This window comes from Hetaerina americana, unplaced genomic scaffold, assembly GCF_022747635.1.
Source record: "Hetaerina americana unplaced genomic scaffold, ioHetAmer1.1.p SCAF_6, whole genome shotgun sequence".
NCBI lineage: Eukaryota > Metazoa > Arthropoda > Insecta > Odonata > Calopterygidae > Hetaerina > Hetaerina americana.
Window position 1 is genome coordinate 66,945,092 of NW_027287205.1, and position 22,915 is coordinate 66,968,006.

Genomic DNA, 22,915 nt, shown 5'->3' on the forward strand with positions numbered 1-22,915 from the left:
CATTGCCATTATTCAGGGTGGCTAGGAATTACACTTCAATTCATGGTTTAGTGCTACCATCGAACCACCTTATTTATCCAAGTATTCCAAAACTTAAAAAGTAAAAATATTCCAGCACTTCCCCGTATATGAATGACATGATGGATGGATAATGAATTAATAAAAAATGGTATGAAACATTGATGGCCCACGTAAGCAAAAATCCTGTTAATGGTATAGAGATTACTTGGTTTGGAGCTATTGACTTCAAGCGGCAATGCATACAGACACCCAAGCAAGCATAACATTTTGTGGGTAACAGAGGAGATACAAATGCCATTATGCATGCTTTTTCTTAACAGTTGGTCACCACGACCCTTCCAGTAGTTGAAATTTCCTGGAACAATAAACTGCTTAGTCATAATGTAACAAATGTTTTTTAAACTCGATGGTTTCAGGCTTCACTTTGTGGAAATCCATTCTAATAAATCAAAAGAGAGATGGTACTTTTTTCCACACTTTATTTTACAAGTCGACCGGTTTCGTCGCATAGGCGACATCATGATGTCGCCTATGCGACGAAACCGGTCGACTTGTAAAATAAAGTGTGGAAAAAAGTACCATCTCTCTTTTGATTTATTAAAATGTTTTTTAATTCATCTGGGAATATTCCTTAACTTCTGATTAAACAGAAAGATAACAGTGGGCACTATTTGTGAAAAAAATCCTGAGTCATATAATGGAATATTTATCCACAGCAATCTCACTCGTAGAGTCTAAATGATTTCAGCTCACTTGCACATCAGCACTTGTGTCATACCCGACACTGCCCAAATAACTGCATAAAAGCTATTGCAATACACCTCCAAGGCAGACAATCCTTTCCTTCCATCAGAGCTCAACACATTGAAAGCCACTACTTTTAAACATTACAAAATTAATCATTCGCAACTAAGTTTTTCCCCCTCCCCAAGTCCATCCCATAACAATTTTGGGTTTCACTTCCCAATTTCAGGTTATTTTAAAAGTTTTTTTCCATTCCAGGTTTCCAGATGGCCTACTCCTTGTTCATGTTACCCTGAGGAATATCTCCTCAGATTAGATCTCAAAAGAGTACCATCGAAGAACTTGCTTGTTCATACTGTTGCTGTTGTAAAGTGGACGATCTTAAATGACTATTGATCAGAACACCTAACATGAATACTCAAGGAGGGGGAGTGGGGGTTCAGCACCTTCACAATAAGAATAATCTTACCAAGATTAACATAAATTGATGCTTTTGTAATTCTTCTGCTTCACAAATGCTACTAAGTTAACGAAAATTCCTAGAAGTTGAAGGAGCTCTTTACTTCACCCAAAGATATTATTTCAGGTAACCCCAATTATTAGATAATAGGTGACCATAATTACTGAATCCCTAGTAGGGATTAAACTGTTTCACTACATGTTGTTAATATGAATAACTGATCGTAGCAGTTTTCCACTTGAAAATACTGTATTTTCCCACGCACCCAGAAAATTTAAGTTCTCATGAATTTGTATAGATACCGCGGCTTCATAGTTATCTAGAAGGTGTATAGAGGCGGCGTATCTGTTTACACATATTTATGCACATAAACATTTTATGAAGTATGGGTAAAAATGCCTCTATATTAGATGTGCGGGTAAAAATGTTTGGATTTTTACAATACCCATGACATAACATGCAATACCCAGGGGAAAATACGGTAATTACTTATCAAGAGAAGTGCTACGATCAGTTATTATGCTCCATTTTCACCATATCGTGCCTGAAGCTACTCAATTTGTACATTCTCAATAATTCCTAATGTTAGAACTTCCTAACCATTTGGAGTGCTCTGCCATTAACTCCCAGTTTGTACATGATGAAGGAATTTTTGCCCATATCATTAGGAGGATTGCATTTCCAGTATGAATCCAAAAACTGTACAGGGTACAAGAGAAAAAAACTGTACTGGACACAAGAATACTTCAACAAAATGTCAAAATTCATATTTTCCACACCAAAGGAAAAACAAGAAATTCTTAAGACTGCAGTCATACTTATAGATAATTATCCAAGGCACCCATTTCAAAGTGTGAACAGCATTATTAAATGGAAATTTCCCAAATGTCAACAGGAATAAAAAGCATTACTGCACAGATTCTACTCAAAAGGAGTACCTAATATACAGGTTCACATTCTGTTGAACAATACCCATAAGATGCAATGTGATTTGCCATGTAAGTATTCGCAAATACTTTAACAGAAAAGGACCTAAATATTTTAATGTTAGTATTTCATATGAATAATTAGCAGCTACATGCATAACATTCAGGATAAAGTTACACCTGTATACCCTTAGTTTTTTTTTATTTATTCAGTATTAGTCCGAAAACAGCGCATTTTGGCCTTTACACCGAACTATTAACAACGATAACAATGGTCACATTTACAAACACCCAAGCCCTAGATGGAGGGAAACTCACCCAGGCGGGAATCGAACCCGCGACCCTTGGAATGGCAGACGAGGACGTTACCCCGCCGCCACCGGGGTCGGGGTTAGTTCATAAGACAGCCTGATTTAAAAGCATATTTTGAAGTAAAAAAAGGGCATCTTTGAGGCCAGGGAACTAAAATACATAGGTATACGTCAAATAACCTCACTGTCAAGAGAACAAAAATTGGACTGAGCAAATACAGATTATCAGTCTAAGCCATTATCATTCCTAAACCGGAAAGTACTGGGAAATGGCCATGGGGCCATGGGAAAATGTTACGATCACCTACCTGAACCAACCATCCCAAATGCCTATTTATGCTCCTTTACTAGTTGATTATTTATATAGAATTACATTAATTATTCTAAATTTGATATTCCAAATAAAACTGGGAGAACCCAGCTACTTAATGCCAACCTGGCTAAAATATGCCAAAAAATAAATGATATAAATAAATCATTCTGTTATGACAGGAAGTAATTAAAAATGATAAACACAATCTCAGGGACTAGGAAAGTTTGACAAGAAGTTCAATAATCAGCAGCAGCTCACAGGCTAAGTCAGTTGAATTTCACATTTTAATTGTGCTCAATATTGATTAAATGCAATTTATGCAAGAATGAAGGTCAAATGAATACCAACAGATTGAATGAAATGAAAAAAATGGACCATGATCAGCCTTAAACAAATTTATTACCAATTTTGGTTTACATTTTACTTCTTCTGTTTTGCTGGAGGGGGGGCAACAGGTGCAGCAGCTGGTGCTGGGGCAGCTGGAGTGCTCTGGCTTGAAGATTTTGAGTCCCTCATAGAAGCAGAACGACGCCTCTTCAACTCCTTCTGTCTCTTTTCTTTAGCCTCCTTTTGACGCTGTGCTAGCAGTTTGGCATAGTCGGTAGCCTGATCCTTGCGTTTCTGAGCACGGCGCATTTTCAGTGCCAACCTGTGTCTCTTGCGCTATAAGAGATGCATGGTGACCATTATAGAATAAATTCATTTATATCACAATAAAAGTTAAATAAAAAATATGAAAATTGAAAAAGGGATATTTTTTCAAGATTTGTAAATCCTCAAAACAAAAACGAAATGAGATGAAACGATAAAATTGAGTGATTAGAAGAGATGTGCATAAGTTCCATTAATAAATGAACATGTAAAGAAAAATGATTAAATAATAGCCATAAATACAAAATGATCATTTCCATGGAATATAACATGAACTTCACTTTTTGCATCTCTGAACACCATCTCAAATGAACATACAGTGCACAAATGAAATAAAGGCGTCATAATGTCATTGTCACTGAAAGAGCCCAAGAAAATAGCATAAAAATGAGCACACACTGCATAAACTTCAAGTGGAACGGAATGAAGGGAGTGAGTAAGAGTGAGGAATTGAATAAGTGTAATTTGTAACGCCAGATCATATATTTTATTAGGAGCTAGGAAATTTACTGTTTCCATGCAAGAAGATAATTAAATATTAACAAAAAATACTTCTGTAACACGTAAGTGTTCACAACTTAATAAAGAGAATAAATAAAGATGTTTTTCTAAAATAATAACAAAATAACTTGACAGGATCACCACATGCAATTATACATTTGCAACACTTATTTGGCACTTTAAGGACCCGTAACAAGCAATATTATATTTGTATAATAAATTACTTTCCCAATATGAGAATACCAAATGTAAACAAATTATAATAGCTGAAAGAGCAACTATATAAGGCTACCATATAAACATTTCACTGAGGACTTGATACATTTTAAGAAGCATAAGATTTTCTTCCATTAAAACTGGCTTCTTAAAAACCTTTCTCCCAGGTTGATTATACAGCACTTTTCTCAAAATGAATTAAATCCTTGTCACACTAATATGATAATATGGCTATAAATCTTTCATTTTGCAAAATTCTTCAAATCTTTGAAAATGCACGTTAATGTGATACCACTAAAAACAAAATATAACATCCACATGTTGATTTGTTATGCTTTTTGACTATACACTCTTTAAAATATTTAGGAAGTCTCTCTGCCAAATATTTACAGATAATTGCTTCTGAATTGTAACTTTCACATGTACAATTTTAAATTTGTCATTCATCGGAATAAAAAAAGAGACCACCAAAATGTGTTAATCATACTTAACTTACATGGGTTGGGCCACGAGTTGGGAGAAAGCAAACACTAACAACAAAAACTAGCTATCAAGAAATGGCCTAACTAGAATCTGCTTTATCAGAATATGGCAGTGGTTCATCAGAATAAGAAGGCTGACATTCAAGGACATTCAGTAATAAATATGATCAATTTACAGAATTAATCAGCTAAACATATTCTTTTCCACTACGTCTAGGTAAGGTTTGTGAAACTTCACAGCTCACTATATATACCAACACTAATGCCACATGGCGAGGTTCCTTAAATATCAAACTGTTCCACATGAACACTGGGAAAAAGCATAATAATATAAATGCTTATCCCAAATCAATGTTGAATTAATCTGCCATAGTCGTGAACGCACTCAAAGATACAACAATCTTGGTGCTGCCTGACTATGGATAAGTAAAACCCTCCCAGTCATGGCAATGACACAGGAGAGATTACCACATGCATGTATTAATAGAGGTGACTATCACACTGAGGAACTAATAGTAATGCTATTATGCTCCAACAAAAATGTTTAATTTCAAGGTAAAACCATTTGCCTGAACCAGAAAGCAAACCTAGGGAGTGCTTTGACTAGTTAAACTACTGCCGTATTCCCCCTTAGCAGTTAGCAGGAAATGAAGGAAATCATCCAAGTCCTAACCAGAAGGAAATGTTTCTCCAATATAATGTAATAGGCACATCAGCCAGTAGTTCTGTTCTAGTTACTGATGCAGTACTTCAAGGAGTGAATTTCTATTAGTCCCAATTGAAATTCACCGTGCTACCCAAGGCTTTATATTATACATTTACTGCATCCACTTTTATTAAAAACTTAGTGTTTACAATTATTACTATAAGCCTCACAGCTGTTGACTACAATATCAACCACTAGTTCCGAAGCGTGTGGCTTCAGCTTTACTTAAACCTCAAATATATTATTTGATCAGGCCAAGGCCTGCATTAACATACGATTTTGGAGAAGAGAGTTGAAACAGTTACGAAAGCTCTAACATAAACAATGATCGCAGAAAATGTTTAAATCTCATAATAATTGACCACATACTTGTGACAGTGTCATAAGTGTCACATTGGCCACATGTGTGATGATAGATATCCCCATGCTACTAAGGGTTTAGTAAAATGAGGAAGGAATAGTTTTAAATAGGCTAATTTGTAGCCTTTAAGAGGAGGAAAATAGGCCTGAAGACTTATTCGGATCAGTTTTAATTCCTGCACAAAAACAGGAACAGTAGATGTATGCAATGAATATTTGGTATATAATAGTGACAATACAAACAGAATGTATGTCATTCAACCAGAGTGTATGTCATGTCAGAGTGGATTAAAAGAAAAAGCCCATATCAGCATTAATGTTCCAAACAGAGCAGAACATAGAAAACAAACAAGAAATAGAGAATTATTATTTGCGAGGGGAAATTGGGCAAAATAAATGAATATTACAAAAGAGTATTGGAGGGAAATCCACAACCAGTACAAGTCTCAAGACTGCTTAAGGTTGTGGTAATGGAGAGTCTCTGGATGGACACTTACAGCAGCAGACGACAGGGATATACATTTAAATCATTGGATATTGCATTAGAAAATCAGTGTGATGTATATCGCATGAGAATAAACTTAAACAAAACAAAGGAAATGAGATTTTCACAAAAGACAATTACCTTTTTAAGATAACATTAAACATTAAAAGACAGCATAAACAAGTGAAACAGACATTACTTGATACATATCTTGGATAAGGATGGAAAGTAGTAGGCTTATGATGATTGCATTAGACATTAAAGCTTTTACAAAGAAGCAGGATTCATGACAGGGATGTTGAGTAAGGATTTTATGGAAATATTAGTGCACATTTTGCCTCAACAAATGTTTTTATACAGAATGGAAACTTGAGTGCTGAAGCATTATAATAGTCCTAAATAGATTTTTGAGTGGGTACCATAAGAATGAACAACATGAAATGAACAGACAGGTAAACAAGCTATGACTAGGTATGGGGAAGGAGAAGGTAGATGGTGGAAATAGTCTGAAGGAAGGGGAGAATGGGTGAAAGCAGAACAGATTTGATTGGCAATGGAGTGTTGTGTACAATGCAATAGGTGTGCCTGACAGAATGGAGTCAAAATGTACAGGGAATTGTAGGGTTTACTGTAGTTTAGGATATTAGATTGTGCCATGTTAGGTGAATCTTAGAAATGAAATTGTGTTTAGTCTTGTGTCCATCCTTCATCATACTTCATAAAGCACTCCATTGAATAATAATGATATAGGCTATTTGTACATAACTTTTTAATTTAATGATCAAGCTTACGACATTTGCCCAAGTATATTACAGACATAGATTTAAGCAGTCTGCAAATAGGTCAAAATATTTTTGAAAAAATAACTTTTTAGGCCATGGTTAAGCCCCTTAGGTTGCGCATATGTTATACAATGTAATTGTGCGCCACAGGAATAACCATTTATTAATGGTTGTATATGAGAAGATTTTGAATTTGTTGAAATAGATTTAAATCTGAAAATTATACAAATTACATTGTAAGTCATGAGATTACATCAAACTGGTCATGAAATGGTACTAATAATTAGGGATAAAATTAAGACAAAGAACTTTACCTGGCGCTGAACTGGAGTAATGAGTCGTTGAATTTTTGGAGCCTTCGCACGGACCTTCTTTCCCTCTTTTGCAACAGCTGGTCTCCTCACCACATATTGGCGGACATCATCCTCTTTCGACAAATTGTATAGTTTCCTAATTTTTGAGGCTCGCTTAGGTCCAAGACCTCGGGGAATATATGTATCAGTTAATCCTGGAATATCCTGCATCGATAAAACACATTCATTTAAGTAAATGAACATAAAATATGAGCAATTTTCAAAATCTTTCTCTAAATATCAATAGAATACCTGTGCCCCTTTCCTTGATATAACCAAAGCCAGAACACTTAAATTTGCATCAACAATGCATCCACGGACAGATTTACGCTTCCGTTCACCTTCACGGCGTGGTCTATAGCAAGAATGGCCCTTAGAAAGGAGGAGACGAACTCGGCCTGAAAAAAATAGGTCCTTGGTAGTTAGGAGAGAAGTTGCTCATTGCCAATATCATGAGCAACATTAGAATATTAATACATTTTCCTAAGTAAAACATTACAATGTACGATACAATAAGCGAGGGAGAAGCAGCATCATGCAAAAAGAACCAATGAAAACTTAAGTTGAACAAACACCATTTACTTCCACTAGCATTAAAATATAGGAGACATCACAATTTTGACCAGATGCACTCCTCCCAAAATCCACCGCTCTAACATCAATCATAGTACTGGGACAAAACATCCTAATAACAACCAACTGATGACCCCTTACAATAGTAAATACACTTAATATTAGTGGATGCCAACATGCTATGGGAAATGCGACTATCTGTGCTACTTGGCAAAGTTCATTGATTCTGCAAATGGTATGATCATGAGTTGAAATTAAAATAGACAATATGAAGTACATCCCAGCTGGAAGACCCTCCTTTCAGTAATTGACACTTCAAATATTTGCTTAAGACCCTTAAAAGTGGTTTTCTACAAACAGACATAGTAAAGGGGCCTGCCATGTTGCCAAGTCCTGACGTAGGTTGGAACATGACACTAGTGGACGTTGAGAGAGGCATCCATGGAGCTGTAAGAGTCTGAAATGTTAACTGCCTTCCTGTCACAAGATTGAATAACCTGCTGGTGAATATCTTCAACCCTAGATTAGGAATAAATGGCTTTCCCTAGAGAAGAATAGAATTTACATTACTTTAGAAATGTGCACACAACATCAAGCACCCACTTCACTCTGCAAACACTCAATGCGATGTGAAAAGTCTCAAGCCTTGAAGCACTTGTTACACCAGTGAAATTACCTAGCACACACCCCACCAAAATCCTAAAGAAATAAAATAACATAAAACACAAGACCCCTTATTGTTAACACCACTCTGTATTCGAAAATAGCTCCACTGCAAGGATAACTCACCAAATGGTAGCACTGGGAGAAGAAGAATGCTTACAAGAGGATGAACAGTTTCCTAACATGGTTGCTGCATTACAATAACTTTTAAATCTCCAGATGCTGATGCTAAAGCATTTCCATCACAATTCTTATGAGCTTGTTTTGATATATTGTCATTTTATATCAGTTTCTTATTTTCGTCTCAAGGTTCTTCATGAACATGCCCCAATTTAGTCCTAAACACTAGTGGTTTCTCTGGAAGGATTAAATTAACTCCATGGTTGCCTGGAGTGACTATTGCGTAACAGTTAACACATTCACGCAAATTTGTCTTATTAGCCCTATAGCCCAATGGTGGCCATAACTATATTGTTTTCAGGCCTGTTCACCCTCTCCAAACCCACAGTTCAAAAGCTTCTAATCCACTACTCTAATCCTGCTTTAACGACAATGTTTCCTTTCAGTATCTAACTATGCTCCATATCTAAGTTTTGACAAGCATTTCCATAATATCCTTAACGCCCGTGTCATTTCCCTCCTCGTGAAAGTAGCACTTCCTTACGTCCCTAAATAAGATTGATGAATGCACTTCAACATATGTAAACTGTGTTACCTGCTAGGGTTTTGGCCCTCCCATTGCAATATTAAGCTTAGCCTTTCTCTTTCTGGAAAACCAGATCTACATATGTTCAAAGCCGTAAGGTGGGCCTAATGTATACGAGTAACTTGCCGGGGCCTTATCCCTATGACACCATCTGGAGATTACACCTAAGTTGCAAATCCAGAGTTTCACCGCTTTGAATTTAAGATCAAATGGTCCACATAACAACAGAGGTACGACGTAGGCCCCTCCAGTAAAATGGGATATCTCAAAACCTGGGACATCACAAAATTGCGTGTGACAGGTCAACAACTAGAATTTACTGTTTTTGAGATTCATTCAAATAGGCGAGCCCTTAAGAGCACAAACTACTCGATGGATATCCATGGATGCGTGAGGAATGTACATCATCCTGAAATAGACCCGATGGATGTCAACGGCGGACAATGGATGTCCTACACAAGTCACTTTTCTGTGGTTTACAATTCGGTGCCTTGAAAGGTATTTACATAAATTAACATTGGTATGTAATATTTAAAAACGTATTATGAACTGTTTAGGTTCACCACAATTTCAGCTGGAATTGACAATAGCAATAGGTCATTGCGACAGCACTTAATGGATAGGGCAGACCCAGTGACAGAGAAAATGAATACACAACCAATGTGACAATTTGGTCCACCTCACCATGATAAATAAATGAAATGTTGAGAAAAAGCCTAAACTTAAAAATTAATCAATGAACATTATCATTAATAAATAGTCACCATTGGTCAAAATTCCTTGCTTCATCGGAAATCCCTGTTTATCATTGCCACCAGCAATGCGCACCACATAACCTTTCCATTCATCGCCAAGAGCATCAGCTTCAACTTCAGCGCCCATTCGCTTCTCGTAAAATACACGTAGCTTGTGTTCATCGCTAATTTCAAATAGCTTCTGCGACCCTGAGGCCGGACAGGACACGTTGAGCTAGAACGGTGGAGGATACAAAAATGTATTAATTCGACATCCTCTTAGATTAAGATACAGAACCAGAATGTAAAAATAGACAGTAAATGAAATATCTCTTCGTTTGCAGTTTAAGAAAAGGTATATAGAACATATAGAAAATATGAACGTTGTGTGGTACACCGCACGGACTATCTGAATCAGAATTTATCTAAGAAATCCAAATAACTACATTAATCTCATCCGTTTCAATTATAAAAGCATGCACTGTTCACTCTAAACAACTAAATTGTCGATGGAAAAATTAATACATAAATGATTGCAACGAAATCTTCATTTACCTTCATCTCCAATCACCTACTGCAGTCCACGAGGCACCGGAAGAGATGTTGGCACCATCGATACTATCGATACAATGCATTCGAGAGATTCGAATTGAACTCGCGATACTCGGCAGCGAGATGTCGGCTGTGCGGGTTTTAGAATTTATACTTCCGCAAAGTGGCCCCAGGAGGGAGCATTTAAAATCTTTGCGTGTCATAATAATAAAATAATGCGCGTAAAGTGTTGCTTGTATTTAAACAATCTGGTTTTGTATTACATTTAAAAATGATTTCGATGTCAGGTTGCGTTGGGGACTAAAGGGTAGATAACTCTGCTACTAACCTGATTTAGAGAGAGGTCAGAGTTGTTTCGGGAAACCTTCCTCTATCCCCTATAAGTTGGAGGAATCTTAAAAGGAACATAGTAAAAAAATTTATGTCAAACTACTTTGGCCAGCTATACCTCATTTGTCAAATGTTTTTCGCCAGTTTGAAGACTGTTAGTAAAGTCTGAGTAATTGTTATTTATTATTATTATCGGTCATATAACGGTTGAGGTAGGTATTTGTGTGGACGCAAGCTACCAAACGGTACAGCGTCCATCCCTTTGTCACATTTAACCAAATATGTGTAACCAGACATCCAACATAAACATAAGCCCCTTTTCAATTCCAAATACTTCCTCCCTTCATTCCATCCAACTTTCCTATCATATTCGTTCCCCTTCCCCCTTAAACCTTATATTCTTCCTTGTGTTACAGTTTTCAACATTTTATACCAATCAAAAACACGATTCCTGCCCTTTTATATTTCTCGCAAAAATCCCCTCTCCTTCCCCTCCATATCTAGAACTCCCTCTTCAATGACGAACAAAATGTTTCGATTGTCAGCGTCGGCAAACTTTTTATGGAGCGCATGAGTGCCAACTATTATTGTGGAAGTGCCGTTTCTCCCAACTCAAATGTTTCTCGATAACTTTCATTATATTTCATTAAAAAGGAATTCATGGATTTACTAACGTCATTCAACATCAATGCTACCAACAGTGAACCTACTAGAGTGAGTGCTAGTTCGCAAACAGTTTTAGATAATGTACTAACTAATATCGACCTTGAACTAGTACAAACAGATACCATTAATGCCCACCTATCAGATCACTACCCACTTCTTTCTACAATGGCTGTGTCTACATCTAAAGAAAGTAAAAAATACTACAAAAGGTATTTCTCTGATTAGAATATGATCGCCTTTTGTGACTTATTAAATTCCCATGAGTGGTCCGATTTGTTTTCCTTGAAGTCCTTTGACCTTAGCTTTGAATATTTCTATTCCACCTATCTACATTACTTTGAAATCTGCTTTCCCCGTGTCCTGAAGCATACAAAAAACAAAAGCTCTTCTGTTAACTTCAAAAGTCAGTGGGTCTCTGATGAAATTCGCTGGCTTTCGAAGAAAATGAAAGATGCCGCAGTGTATTACAAAAGTAAATCAAATCCAGCAGATCTCCAAGAATACTCAGTACTCAAGAAAAGTTATCGCCAAACCTTACAGCGTGCTAAAAAATCTTTCAACAACCTTAGACTTACCAATGCAGACAATAAATCTAGAGAAATTTGGAAAATTATTAACGAATCAAAGGATCCACATAATGTACAAGATCTTCAACTGCAGGACTCCGCTGGTAATGCTATACCAGATTACTCTAAAATGGCCTCCATTCTGAATGATTTCTACCTATCCCATCAAAATCCCACAGTTTCAGTCAATTCAGCTAATTACTCTCCAAGTCCTAACTCATGCAATTCATTATATATATATATATATATATATATATATATATATATATATATATATATATTTTCCCATGTTCAGCCATGGAACTGACCAACATAATCAATAAATTCCCTAACAAATTTAGTCCTGGATTAGATGACATCCCAGGGATAGTCATAAAAAGGTCGTTTAATGCTATTTAGGATCAGCTACTGTTCTTAATTAATGAATCCCTAAAAACTGGAATTTTCCCAAGCCCTCTTAAATCAGCAAAAATTGTGCCAATTTACAAAGGGAAAGGTTGCAAAATGGCAATGAATTCTAATAGACCAATATCCCTGTTGAACCAGTTGGGGAAAATATTTGAAATAGTTTTTTATCAACGTCTTGTATCATATCTTGAAACATATAACCTATTATCTACATCTAAACATGGATTTAGGAAAACAAGGTCCACTACAACAGCCACATATCACATGGTGAATCAAATACTTTCAGGATTGGATAATAGAACTGAAACTTTAGGATTATTTTTCGATTTCAGTAAAGCTTTTGACTTCGTCAATCATCAGTTACTCCTATATAAACTGAAATGCTATGGTATAAGAGGCACACCCTACAAATGGATTGAATCTTATCTAAGTGAACGGCATCAGTATGTTGAGCTCTCAAGAAATGGCTCCAAATTTGTTTCTCCTGGTAGAGAGTAACACTGGGTGTTCCCCAGGGTTCTGTACTTGGTCCTATTTTATTTTTAATCTATATCAATGATCTCCCAGACAAGCTTAAGTTCATTAAGGGGATAGACCCAATACTGTATGCTGATGATACAAATATCATTGTGTCAGCCTCTTCAGTAGACAGTTTGACAGAAAGAGCAGCTGAAGTAGCTCAGATTTTCAATGAATGGTGTATTCATAACTTTCCAAAACCCAATATAAACAAGTCCAGCCTGATTTATTTTACTAATAAAAAGAAAGTTTCATCTGCAATCTCAGTAGATGTAGAAGGTGTGAGCATTCCCCAAAATTCCAGTACCCAATTCCTGGGAGTAATCCTGCATAGAAACATGCCTTGGGAGGAACACATTTTCAAATTACGTAGCAAGTTAAGCTCCCTATGCTTCCTTATTAGAAATATTCTGTAAATTTAGAGGTCCTTCTATCCATTTACTATGGTGAATTTTATTCTCTTGTTACTTTCAGTATCCTCTTCTGGGGTTCCTCTCCCCATGTAGGCATAATCTTCAAAATCCAAAAGAGGATAATACGTATTATGAGCAATGCTCCTTGCGATGCACCATGTAAACCTCTCTTCAAAAGACTTGGTTTATTACCAATACCTTGCATATATATATTTAATGTCATCTTACATGCAAAGGGTAATATTTCCCAGTACAAGTCCAACCACAATTACCATAGTCACTATACAAGGACCTGCAATGACCTGCACCAACCATTTGTCAGGACACACAATACTGCTCTTGGGCCCAAAGCAATGGGCTTAAGGTTATTCAATAAACTTCCCTATGAAATCAAATATGAAACAAAAGTACCTGTTTTCAAGAAAAAGCTGTTTAACCTTTTAAAAAATAATATGTTCTATTCTGTAAATGAATACCTGGGATTGTCGCTATGCGTCAATTTTGGCTTAACCAATTAATATGTAATTATAATTGTGTATTGGTATGTATATATATATATATATATATATATATATATATATATATATATGCGAAGTTGATACAAGCATGGCAGGTGTGCATTTGCGCTTTCGTAGGACACCCTATGCAACTAATGGTATGATAGCCAAGTAAAAATTTCTCCGGGAACACGGTAATTATCATCTAAAATGCCAAAATCTTTCCTTACTCTTTTTGGTTTCTCTTAGTCATCCTCTCTCCTCCCCAACCTTGCAAAGAATTTCATTTCAATCCACTTCTCTTTTTCCATCCTTCTCTACACCAATATTTCAACCACATTCAAACCACACTCCATCTAATAGTTTTGTCCAGCCTTTTCTTAACATTTTTCTTCAGTATCACTGTCATTAATTTCCTTCTCATGAAAGGTTGCTCGGGTGCTCAAAGCACAGGTGGTAATGACCCTGCCTCACTCCTCTCCCTAACACTACCCATCCGAACTCTCCACCCCCCACTCACGCTTGAATAGTCCGAGACCTGCAGGTTGTGGTTAAGTCTCTTATCCCTCCAATCAACTCCTATTTTCTGCAATGCATTCATTATATCTACCAGATATACTTTATCAAATGCCGTTTTGAAATCTCTGAAACAGATAAATACATTCTGATTGTATGCTATGTGCCTCATTATTAGTGACCTCATTGCTACAATGGCATCACTATGATGGTCTTAAGAGTCACTTTAGCTTAATGCAAAATCAAATTTATTGCTCTGCTGTCCTTGCATATGGCTGCCTTTTATGGAATAGGAATTGACACTGATCTGACAAAATCTTCTGACCAAATTCATCCCTAATAAATGCTACAAATCAGTCAATTAAAACTTCTTCTCCCAATTTGAAGTAGTTCCTTAGGAATTTTTGTCTATCTAACCCCAAGGCTTTATTTGATTTCAATCCCTAAAGTCCCATTTTATCTCGCTACCAAGTAAGCCTGGATCTAAGCCATCCTCATGCAGATCATATCCTCTTTCTATCTCTTAACCTTGCAGCTTGTCTTTACAATATTGTTCCTCTTTATATTCTTACATATATCCTGTATCTTCCTAGGTTCAAATAATTATTTTCCTGACTTATCTTAGATGGTTTGTATGGATTTGTCCCTTTTTGCTTCCCAATAGTGTTTTAACCATTTTAACCTTCTAGTATAGTGCACGAGTTTCACCCTTCACATGCATACTTTCCAAATGCATGCTGTGTATCTTCGACTATGCTTCTTTCGCTCTATTTTTAACCCACCTCTGTTAATTATTAAACTCTTTGTACTTCCTTCTACCTAACTCCATATTCACATTCTTCCAGTTCCTTCTCTCATCTATCTTTTTAACCATCTCATTCGTAATCCATGGTTTCCTTATTAATTTTTATCTATTCTCCCCTATCCATGGACTACAACGTTAAGCTTGGTGGATGGGCTTGTGCATTTACTAGCCTAAAATTATAAGGTCTAGCGTGAGTAGAATACTAGGTGTATGTATGCAAATATTTTCAAATAAGTATTTTATGTGATTGTATATTGTGCTGTATACTATATTATCTAGGAACAACTGTATGTTCCTAAATGACGACATCTACCATATGTGAATATGATTATAAGATGAATAAAGTTTATTATTATTATTATTCTAATGACCCATAGATTTGTGCTGGCGGGAGTACTAATATTGCTCTTGGTACGGTCACCCATGCCAGATAGGTCGAGGGGTAAGAGCCAGATCAAAGGTAGTCCATGTGGCATCTGTCCCTCAATGAGGCAACTGCTAAGGCTTCCGATCTGTGTGGTGACCTTTGAGGTATGGTGTCACATTAAAAACATTATTGAGGAGGGCAACAGAAAACCATCTCAATTATATTATTCCTTGAATTGGTATTTGTGAAACCAATTTTCTTGAATGAGTAGGCATTTCACTATAAGGTACTATAATCAAATTCAATTGAAATAGGCTAGAGAGAAGAGATTGGTATATTTCCTGATTTGAATGCATTAAAACTAGAATTTACCCAATTAACTGCTACATGGAATATCCATTTAGCAGAATATATATTTATTAATTATGTTATGTAAAGTTGGAATTTGTGGTCAGTGTTTTTCATTAAAAGAAAAGAAAATTAAAACCATTTCCATGTATCAATAATGTGGATGCATACTATTCCTATCTCTGGGTTACAAATATATCTAATAATATAAAGTTTTTTGGGATTATGTCAAAAACCAAATATAATTAGATGGGTAGATTACCAATATTAATGTTTCTTGAAAATATCTGTTCAGAAAATCTTCTTACATAAGTCATGATTTCTCTAAAGAATTTGCTCAAGATTCTTTTCCAAGATGTATAATGCATATAGTGCCATGTCTCTCCCTTGTTTAATGATTTGTTATGTACAATGGATCTTATCAAGAGATTAAAATTTTATTTTACATTATATAAATTGTCATATTGCAATTATCAATAAAGTGGTTTGCCATGACCTCTAGCATTCTCATTAAAGATTGTTATGACAGCTTTGTTTTGGAGAATAATTATGTATACGTTTCATACCAAAGGCATAACAGAGCATTGCAGATCACAGATGGCAGTGAAAAATGCATTGTATGCATTAAGAAGGAATACCCTCAATAGTTTCAGCCTCAACTTTGTGGAAGTTCATTTTAATAAATGAAAAAGAAACACTTTGTTCCAATCCACCACCATCTCCTGGAAGCCTTCCTAGCAATAACAGAACCTCTAATCCCTTCCCCCTAACTCCCATTGACTCCTAACCTATACCTTTATCCTCATTAGCCATTGACTCAAATTATACCATCCAACGAAATTTTCCCCTTTCTTAACCCACCTTCCAATCCCCCCTGCTCACTAACGCTTTTCCTGGTTTTTCCTACCCTCTCCCACATTCCTTCGTACCTACCCCCGTACTCCCCTCCCCGCCCCCTCTTCCCATAACTCCCCCACCCTTTCTTGAAGAGAGTATATATACAATGATTGTGACTTTAAACTTTGTACCTGAGGATGACGCCGTAGCGTCGAAACTAGTCGTACCTGAAATAAAGTGGTGGATTGGAACAAAGTGTTTCTTTTTCATTTATTAAGGAATACCCTCAGTATTTTGGTTGCCTTATCGTTAACTACCTCTTACTTCTTTGTTGTATGTTGTAATTTTTACATATTGCTGTGGAATGTTTTCTACATAGTTCAATGTAGTTACTTTGTGACTTAACATACCTTAAATAATGTAAAATTGACCTCATTTTATTGCACCCTGATGAGAATGAATTATTGGTATTTTATTTTCCTTCCAAGCTAAATAATCACAAGGATGATGGATTTAATGACATTGACACTGAGAAAGGATGTTTGGAAATAGCTGGTCAAGCCTTAATAACTAATAATCTGCATTATCATCTGAATGAAAACATTCCCAACCTGTCAATATGTACAGTAAAACCTTGTGCTAGGTCTTTTCATTAAGATCCAACTTATGGATGTGATTGAAAGGGTTCCCAACAGTTTTGCTAAATAAAACAAGGAAGTGAAAATATGATATTTAATGCCATAAAAAACCTCTTCATAAAATCAAAGATTTTTGGGCAAGCTACTTAACTTAATTATAGCCATCCCACTCATTATTTATTAATATAGTCAATTTCGATGGTAATGCTTGATCAATGAAGATTATTATTTATGATGCAAGCTGGCAAGGAACAAATTATTCTCAGCATTGCTCCAGAAACTACCCTAAAATTCTAAAACATTAACAAATGCAGATACATAAAATATCATTGCTATATTTTGAAATATATTACAACTATGGTGATTGATTGCTTTTCATGTGACTAGAAGCATAATCCATTTATATTTTCTCTGATATATCCATAGTAGACATAGGAATAATGGTACTACCTACCATCATTGAAGCTCAATTCAGTAGTGTCAATCATGCCTCCTATGGCATGTTTCCATGGCATCTTTCATCGACCATTTACAGCTTCTTTCTTGCATAATAGCAATTCTTTTTTCCTAACAAAATATTATCAACTGATGTCTGGCATTCTCATTTTTTGGCCCAATCTAATGTTTTCCACTCAATCTCCTTTTCACAATTCAAGAACAGAAAAATCAGTCAAAATATACATCCACTCACAAGAAACAAAGCGAATTCATGACATTTTCTTGACATAAATCAAGTCAATAAATTTATTCTAATTAATAGTAATTTATGGATCAAGTACGATTTTTGATTGGCCCAGGGACCAAACACAACTACACATTTAAGCTGACTAATATCGCTAAATGCTGTAATACCCAGCTTTACAAACAACCCTTTTAAAAACTATATGCACACTCTACCTTTGTCTACTTCTTCCTCCCTGCGATTTTTTATTGGTGGCCGAATAAGAACATCCATTTCTTCTGCTTTAATAATATTCTTATCACTTGTCTGCAACATTCTTAACAATCCCTACCTGCCCTGACTATTCACAGCCTTTATTACTCAGTACTAATGTAACATCAGTCAATGTCATTTGACCTCACACTAAGTTTATATCAAGGCAGTCAAGCAATACGTTTTTTCCCCATAAAACTTTGGTCCCGAGGACAATGCTCAAAATCAGCTTTGAAACGTAAGCCAACATGGAACCCCAGACCCGGTGGAAGACACAAGAAAACTTCATAAAGCTGATATGCTAGGAAAGTACCATATCATACTTCATTTTGTAGCAACATAATACGCTTTTTAGATTGGCAACAAAGTAACTGTGAGATGATGTGAGTAAGGATACATGAAGTAGAAAGTAGCAGTTGGTTGAAAATAATTGCTCTGAATTGAAGTCCAAGGGAAGGTATGCACTCGTTGGAGATCCTTGCTGACTATTTTTCTGAAAACCCGCAAGATAATACCATCAAAGCCAGGGATTTAAACCTTCCAGAAGTAGGGTGGGGGGGCAAAACAGCAGGTGGACCTGGTAAATCGCCTCGCTAATGAAGAAGGGTTTACCCAGGTGGTAAATAAGCCCACTATGGAAGAAAACACCCTCGACGTTTTTCTAGTTAGACCTCCAAACCCTATCATTAGTATAGATGTCTTTCCAGAAATAAGTGATCACACAGCCGTGTTCAAATGGACTGGTATAGATCAACAAAAGGAGGTATGGGGGATGAAAAGAAAATTTGGCAATATGCCTGGGTAGATGGGGAAGGGTTTCAGGAATTTTTTAAAGGGGCAAGTTTCCTGGATGGGCAAGTAGTGGAATGACCGTGGAGAAAATATGGGAAACATTCAAAGAAATAATTCTTAAAGGGCAACTGAAGTATGTTCCCATAAAAAATTTGAAACAGAACACAGATCCGGAGTACTACGACAAAACCATAAAAAAAAACTGGAGAGTACGGTAAGAAAGGCCTACAGATTAAAGAATAAAAGTAAAGAAATGTCATTCCATTACAGAACCTTGGTCCGGAACCAAAATAGGGAAAAGAAGAAGGCAAAGGAAAAATTTCTTATTGATGCAATTTCCAAAGACAATGCAACCAAATTCTATAGATACATGAGAACGAGGAAAGACAACAGGGAACGCATGAATACATTAAAAACTAAGGAAAATGGCATTATAACAGACACTGTAGAAATAGCAAATATGTTCAACTCTTGCTTAACAGATGTTTTTCAGGGAGTAGATGACTAAACGGAAAATAAAAGCTTGCCTAAATAGCTCAGAAATGACAGAGAACTTTAACAGCACCAAATAGCTCACTGTCCTCGACATATGGTATTATTGTGGAGGACTCATATTTTGTGAAAAAAATTAAGGAAGATGAGGAAAAATAAGTCACTGGGACCAGACGATATATCAACTGACATTCTAAAACTGGGTGATACTGCAATAGCTTTGTACCCGAGTCATCTATTCAAAGTAACTTTAAATAATGATGCCTAGCCCAATGATTGGAAAAAAGCAAATATTACACCAATTTTCAAGAAAGGGGATAAAAAAATAACCAACATTTATCGACCAGTAAGCATAACCTCAGTTGTTTACAATATGATGGAAAAAAGAATCGCCGACTACATTCGGGAATAGTGGACAAGAGAAACAGGTAGATCGCTATTCAAACACCAACATAGGTTTAGAATGGGATAATCATGTGAAACGCAGCTTTTGGGATTTAGCCAATAAATTGGCGACGCAATGGATGAAGGAAAGGATGTTGATGCAGCAATTGTTGATTTTTGGTGGCTTTTGACCGAATGCCTCACGATAAATTATTGTTAAGTTAGATTCGTTACCATTGGATAAAAAATTTTCTTTGGGGCAAAATTCAGAAAGTAAAATTAGGGGATACATTTTCAAATGAGGTGAGCGTTTTAGCGGGAGTTCCACATGGCAGTGTTCTAGGGCCATTACTCTTCTTAATTTACGTAAACGATCTACCAAACAATTTACATTCCCAAATAAGACTCTTTGCTGATGACTGCATTATATACAGATGGATAGAGCATGTAAATGACACGTAATACTACAAAATGGCATCGATCGCCTTGGTTACTGGGACAAATAATAATATTGGCATTAATGTTAGTAAGATTAAACAAATAAATTTTTCCAATAAAAAGAATGCCCAAACGGATATTTACACCCTCTTTGGAGAAAGAATCCCATGTAGCAGTCATTGCAAATATTTAGGCATTCACTTAACTAGGGAACTTAGCTGGGGAGTCCAAGTAGATTATTTGTCACGGAAGGAATTTAAAGTATTGCATTGGGTAATGAGAAATTTAAAAGGAAGTAGCATAGCCACAAAAGAAAAAGCATATAAGGTACTCGTTATCCATATCCTAGAATACTCGTCCATAGTATAGGATCCATAAGAGGTGGGACATGTTAAAAAGATAGAAAAAGTTCTAAGAAAGGCAGCAAGATATGTACTCGGAAGGTACAAAAGAACAGATAGTGTCACAGAAATGTTAGATATACTGAAATGGGAGAGTTTGAAAAATAGAATTAAAAATATTAGGCGCGATGTATAGAATTGTTAAAAATGACAAAGCGTGGGAAGATTTTAGGGAAAGATATAAAAAAGCCTAACTTTAAGAGAAAAACGACCATAGTTTCAAAATAAAAATGCAAAAAACAAATAATAAAAAAATCTTTTTTAAATAGAACTATTGTTGATGGGTACCAGCTGCCTTTAAGTCCTTTCCATCCAAAGGAGTTTTAAGAATAAATGATATTACAATGAATAATTGATTAACTTTATTGTAGTTATTAAAATACTGTTCGTACGTGATGTGGAAGTGTCATTGTACGTAAGAATATTTTGTCTCCTGTTCTTCCTGTGCATGTATGTTCGTGCTAAGAATGATCATTGATCAAACTTGACTGTTGCCACCAGGACAATTGCTTAATTGCAATGTAATTCTTAAATAAAAAATAAAAATTTCTCTCCATATCCTACTTAATTTCTTTAAACCTATTGGTCATCCCAATTATAAGTATCCCTCATATCCAATTCTAGGCATCCACTGTCCATTTGGTTGAGCTAGTGTATGATGAACACCAGGAAAACCTTGGCTCCCATGCTGCCTGGTACAAATAACATTCATCCCAGGAGTCTGTTCCAACTTTCAAAGTCACATTTTTGTCATAATTCCATGGAAGAAATGATTTTCCCATTGACACGAGCTTTAAGAGCCTGTTTAAACTAAGACAGATTCAGCATGGACCTTTGTTCTGCCTTCCACCCAGCTAATCCTACAACAAAATTATCTATGCTCCCACCAAAAGCTGTCTGTAGACGGTCATTGGAATGCCAAAGCCTTTTCACAAGTTCAGAACCATGGGAAGTGACCAATTCACCTTAATATTAAAGTTCTTGACTAAATTTCTAAGGATCCTAATCTAATCAGCTAACCCATGCTTAAATCGCATGGTAACATTAAAATATTCAATACTTGGAACTGTAATATTTAATCTTTTCACACAAAAACTTATTGGCCCCTCTTCAAGTTACTCTCACATTAACATAGGATTAAATCAAGGGGAAAGCAATTTTTTTTAGGATCTAAAAGCTAGGGAGTCTTGAAATAATTATGCCTTAAGGGATGACAAAATACAGCATTACTTCTGCAAAAGAATATTCCCGGCACACACAAAAAATAAAAGTATTGAAGGTGTTTCTCTCCCAGGTGGATAATACATGAATCTCTACAAGTACACAAATATATGAATCGTAAATACTCAAGGTAATAAATTATGCCTTATTTTACTCCTTTTAGTACTAATAGTGGTGACTGACAGCCCAAGGTCCCTGGCAATATTTAGGATAGGCAGGCAGTTTGGTCGAGGTAGAATGTTCAAAGAATGGAGCAAAGATAAAGAGAAATATCAGCTTTTGCAGGCTTAATAAATGATGCACCAGGGTCCACAATGTAACATCCCATTCAACCAACAGCTACTTGCAAGCGGTCGCCACATAGCACCCCATTGGGGATCAGGATACCACAGAAAAATCCTGTCACTAGGTGGTCGGGAAGGGAGACAGTTCATAAACCATCTCACTAAATCGATCCCAGTTTTGTATCCTTTCTCACACATTTATCAAGGAAGTAGGCACAAGAATTCCTTGAGTTGGGAATGTGAACCAAAGTAGCCCCCAGTATACATGACCGTATATAATAGAACCAAGGGATCTGCTTGCAGTGGGGTAACCAATATAGCCAAAGCTTCTCCAACTCACATTGTGAATAATTTTTATCTGAGAGATTTAATATTTCTCAGCTTGGCAGTACTTATGGACATAATAATCTTAAATTTTGGCGAACAGTAAAATAAATCCAAATCAGGAATTACGAAATATGTATTTATTTCTTAATTTTATTACATATTTTATCTGGATTTAAGTGACTGTAAACAAAACA

At 36.0% G+C, this 22,915-nt stretch overlaps 1 protein-coding gene across 1 annotated transcript; it reads right to left on the reverse strand.

Moving 5' to 3' along the window:
* Window positions 1–3,155: 3,155 nt before the first annotated feature.
* Window positions 3,156–10,608, reverse strand: RpS6 (ribosomal protein S6). The gene is made up of 5 exons (XM_071593930.1): window positions 10,542–10,608; window positions 10,017–10,221; window positions 7,563–7,708; window positions 7,272–7,475; window positions 3,156–3,438 (listed from the first exon to the last, which is right to left on the reverse strand). Exons 1-5 carry the CDS (start codon window positions 10,545–10,547, stop codon window positions 3,196–3,198), a joined length of 804 nt encoding a protein of 267 aa, XP_071450031.1. The 5' UTR covers window positions 10,548–10,608; the 3' UTR covers window positions 3,156–3,195.
* Window positions 10,609–22,915: the final 12,307 nt, after the last annotated feature.

Coding starts and splice junctions, on each gene's coding strand:
- RpS6 (XM_071593930.1), bottom strand. Junction 7,709..10,016: donor GCAAGGAATTTTGACCAATG/GTGACTATTTAT, acceptor TATTTTTTTCAG/GCCGAGTTCGTCTCCTCCTT. Junction 7,476..7,562: donor TATCAAGGAAAGGGGCACAG/GTATTCTATTGA, acceptor TTATCGATGCAG/GATATTCCAGGATTAACTGA.